The sequence below is a fragment of the Carlito syrichta genome, unplaced genomic scaffold, assembly GCF_000164805.1.
Source record: "Carlito syrichta isolate Samal-C Ts95f unplaced genomic scaffold, Tarsius_syrichta-2.0.1 Scaffold123624, whole genome shotgun sequence".
Taxonomy (NCBI): Eukaryota; Metazoa; Chordata; class Mammalia; order Primates; family Tarsiidae; genus Carlito; species Carlito syrichta.
Window position 1 is genome coordinate 3,525 of NW_007067720.1, and position 3,884 is coordinate 7,408.

At 52.5% G+C, this 3,884-nt stretch overlaps 1 protein-coding gene across 1 annotated transcript in view; it reads left to right on the forward strand.

Annotated features, from left to right (window-relative positions):
• The first annotated feature begins 964 nt into the window (after positions 1-964).
• The window catches only part of RAB25 (RAB25, member RAS oncogene family), a 10,499-nt gene continuing 7,579 nt past the window's right edge, over positions 965-3,884 (forward strand). The window contains exon 1 of the mRNA XM_008048469.2: positions 965-1,245. Coding sequence (XP_008046660.1) covers positions 1,203-1,245 — 43 coding nt within the window. The 5' untranslated portion in view covers positions 965-1,202. The remainder of the gene's footprint in view (positions 1,246-3,884) is intronic.

The window sequence follows — 3,884 nt, forward strand, 5'->3', positions numbered from 1 at the left end:
CTGGGAAGGCTGAGGCGGAAGGATCGCCGGAGCCCAGCAGGTCGAGGCTGCGGTGGCCGGGAGCAGCCGCTGCACTCCAGTCTGGGTGACAGAGTGAGACTCCAACTCAAAAAAAAAAAAAAAAAAAAAAGAATGTAGAGTGCTGTGAGTTCAGTGTCCAGGCTTTGTGGGGCAGGAGGCTTTTCTACTTCTAGGGTTGGGGGTGCCTCCTAACTGCCTAGAAGAGGGCCACCCCTTTCCTCTTTTCTCAAGTGTTCATCTGCTTATGTAGACCCTCTCTAAATCTTGAAATCCTTGGCTGACAAGATGTTTTTGCTGTGAGGCCTCAGGTCCTGCAGGAAATAGAAGCAGCCCAGAGGACCTCTGAGGCCTTCATCTCCAGATCCTGCCCCTACACTCAAACCACTCACCCAGGTCTGCTCCAGGTCTCCCACTACCCAGTGTCCTTAGACCAGGTCAGTATAGGGAGCTAGCAACCTTTTGCCCGGCACCATAGGAAGGAACCCATCCAGGGAAGTGGGTAGGTTGGGAGTCCCAGCTTCACCCAGGATGAGAAACTGCCCATCCCAGGCCTGGGCTGTCAGGGAGGGGCAGAAGTTGCCCCTGCATCTCTGCATTGTGGCAGGGAGCCCAGCATCCCATCAGCCCTTTCTCTGGTACCCCGAGTGTAGTCCCCACCAGAGACTATGAAGGAAAAGGAAGAAGCCAAGTGGGTTTCTGAGGTGCTATTTCTCACAGGTGGTGAGGCCACCCCTTGCCGTGGGTCCCAGGAGGCCTGCCATGCACTCAGCCTCAGCAGGCTCTCCCAAAGTTCCTTTCCCAGTCCTAGCTTCCCCCACTATCACCCTCTGGAGCTGGTTCTCAGGCTTGCCTTGCGGGAGCCCAGGCTGAGAGCAGACACCCAACCTGTCTAACCTGTCTGACGTCATCATCTCTCCACCCACTTGGGCCCCAGGTCTCCAGCCGGCTTCCGTCCTCTCGGCTTCCTTACTGCACCCATACCTGCCAGAGCTGGGCCTCCGAGGCCCTGCCTAGCCTTGAGTCAGACCTCAGTCCCTCTGTCTGCAGACGTGTTCCTGCCCCCAATGAGAGGAGGAGCAGATCCGGGTCTCTTGAGAGCCGAGGGTTGAGGGCATTGAGCCAAGGCACAGACTTGTCACCTCTGCCCCCAAAGACACCTGCATCCTTCATGCAGAGCCAAGATGGGGAATGGAACTGAGGAAGATTATAACTTTGTCTTCAAGGGTGAGTCGGGGTCCCTAAAGGGAGAGGAAGCCTGAAAGACCTAGAAAGAGACCTGTAGAGCCAGAGAGGGCCTCCTTGTGTTTTTTATCTCTTGCCAGGACCCCCCAGGGCTCACCATTCTTTCCTGCTAAGTAGGCTAAGAAAGAAAGTCTCAGGGAGTGGGAGGGTCTGGTTACAGGGGTGGAGTCCAGGCTGCCAAGTATGCTCTACTATTGTGAGTAATGGTGTTGGTCACTCCTTAACAGTGCCTAGTTAGGCGCCCCTGCCCCATTCCTAACAGAAGCCCAAATTCCCGGGAACAGTCTTGCAGCACAAGAGATGGAGGTCAGACTTCAGAAAAGACTCTCTCCTGGGAAGAAAGGGAAACAGGCAGAACAGGAAGAAAGTCATCTTTCTGGGCAGGTGTACAGGAAAGGAGGGAAAGGAGAGTCCTACCCCATAATAGGGCCGGGTAATAAATTCACGGGGAAGGTAGAGGAGAAATGTAAGGGATTTGGAGCAGAGTCTGATAGAATCCTGAGGACTCCTGGGGCTATAGCCTCGTCTGCCTGTCCCTTGTAAGACTCCTTGGACCTGGATACTAGGCACCCAGCTCCGCTTGGCCGTCCCTGGAAGTGTGCATGTATCTTTCCTGCTTTTTAAAAAAATCTCAGCCCCTGTGTTTGGCACCCCTGTTGTTCCCCAGTCCCCAGCTCCCTTCCAGGGCAGGGTGGACTCCCCCATCGCCCCACCTCACTGCCTCTCCCAGGCCTGGCCCTGCCCTCACTGGGACTGTCACTCCAGCACCGCCCTGGAGCTGGGGAACCTGTCCTACCAGCGTCTCTCCCAGGAAGGAGAGGGTTAGCAGAGTCTGGGACAGCAAAGCTAATAACCACTGATTCCTGAGCCCTCTGTCTATACCAACCGCTGTCTCGTGAATCACACAATAACCACTAAAAGTGATCTTTCATTTTGAGGAACAGTGTAGCAGGAGGGTCAGGAACCAGACTGAATTCAGATCACAGCTCTGCCACTTACAAGTCACTACTGGTGGAGGTCTCCAGAAGCAGGCACTGGAGTTTGGGGTGTTCGGTGTTGCTTTTAGATCCACACTTGTGAAAAGAAGGGGGAAGAGATAGGGTTGGGCAGAGAGAGAAGTCAAATGGCAACACAGGCTCCAGGAAGCCTGGGGTGGGGCAGGGAGCTCCGTGACAACCTCACCTTGCTTAGGCCCTGGGCATGGGCTGCCCAGGAAAGGCACAACTTCCAGCGAGACTGGGTGCCTGCACCAGAGGCAGATGCTGAAGGAGCTGGTAGTTGGTGCCAGTCTACTGCCAGCCTCTCTATAGCTGGCGCAAGTGCTTCCTTGAAGGCAGATCTGGCCCAGCATGTCTGTGTTTCCCACATTTGCTGTTATCTTGGGCAAGTCATTTGATCTCTCAAGGGCCTTGTCTGTAAAAATGGGGATAACAAGAATGGTATTTACCACATGGCATTGTCCTGAGGATTGCATGACTTAATATGTGTAAAGCTTTTAGGATAATACCTGGCACATAGTAAACACTCAATACACTGTAAACATTAACCATTAGTATCTCCATTTTACAGATGAAGAAACTGAGGCTTAGAGACAGAGTAAGTCGCTTATAAAAGGTCACAAAGGCTGGGTGAGGTAACCCAGCACTTGTAAGTGCTTTGGGAGGCCAAGGGGGGAGGGTTGCTTTAGGCCAGGAGTTTGAGAGCAACCTGGGCAACATATGAAGACCCCATCTCCTTAAAAAAAAAAAAAGAAAAAGGAGGAGGGGTCGCAAAGTCGGTAGTATTCAAACCTAAATTTGACTCCAGTCTGCCCTGAGGACTTTTGGGTACTGAGGATAGGGCTGAGATCCCACCCACTAGGAGGGATGAGACTGGAGTGCATCCAGTAGGGGAGAGGCCCACACATCCTCTTACCCAGGCATATCTGCACTGCTCCCAGCCCTTCCATACTGCCCTACACAAATAGGAAATTTTTAAAGCTGGAGGAGGTCTTTGTAGATTGTAAAAACAAGGAAACTGAGACCCAGAAAAGGTGAGCCACTTGTTCAAGTTCACACAGTTAGTCAGAGGGTGAGCAGGGACCAGAGCCCAAAGCATGTGACTCCCAGTCTTTTGGTACCAGCCTGCCTTTCCAGAACCACCTTGAGTGTTTTCCTCTGATCATAAGTGCTTAGCTCAGTGCTGGTACAATTTGTGGGTTGTATTTATATCAACCTCCATACTCTACCCAGCCCCCAGCTCATCAGTGGTAGGTAAGGCAGGGCCCTGCATACTGTCCACTAGCCTAAAAGGATCCTCTTGGCCTCTCTGGTGGGTCCTTGTCCCTGAAAATCCAAAGATAAAAGCAGTGATTGCCGGGCGCGATGGCTCATGCCTGTAATCCCAGCACTTTGGGACTCAGAGGATTGCCTGAGCCTAGGGGTTTGAGAGCTCATCTCTACAATAAATAAAAAATTAGCCGGGCGTGGTAGCACACACCTGTAGTTCTGGTTACTTGAAAGGCTGAGGTGGAAGGATTGCCAGAGCCCAGTATGTGGAAGCTGGGGTGGCCGTGAGTATGCCACTGCACTCCAGCCTGAGCAACAGAGTAAGACTCCAACTCAAAAAAAAAAAAAAATTAG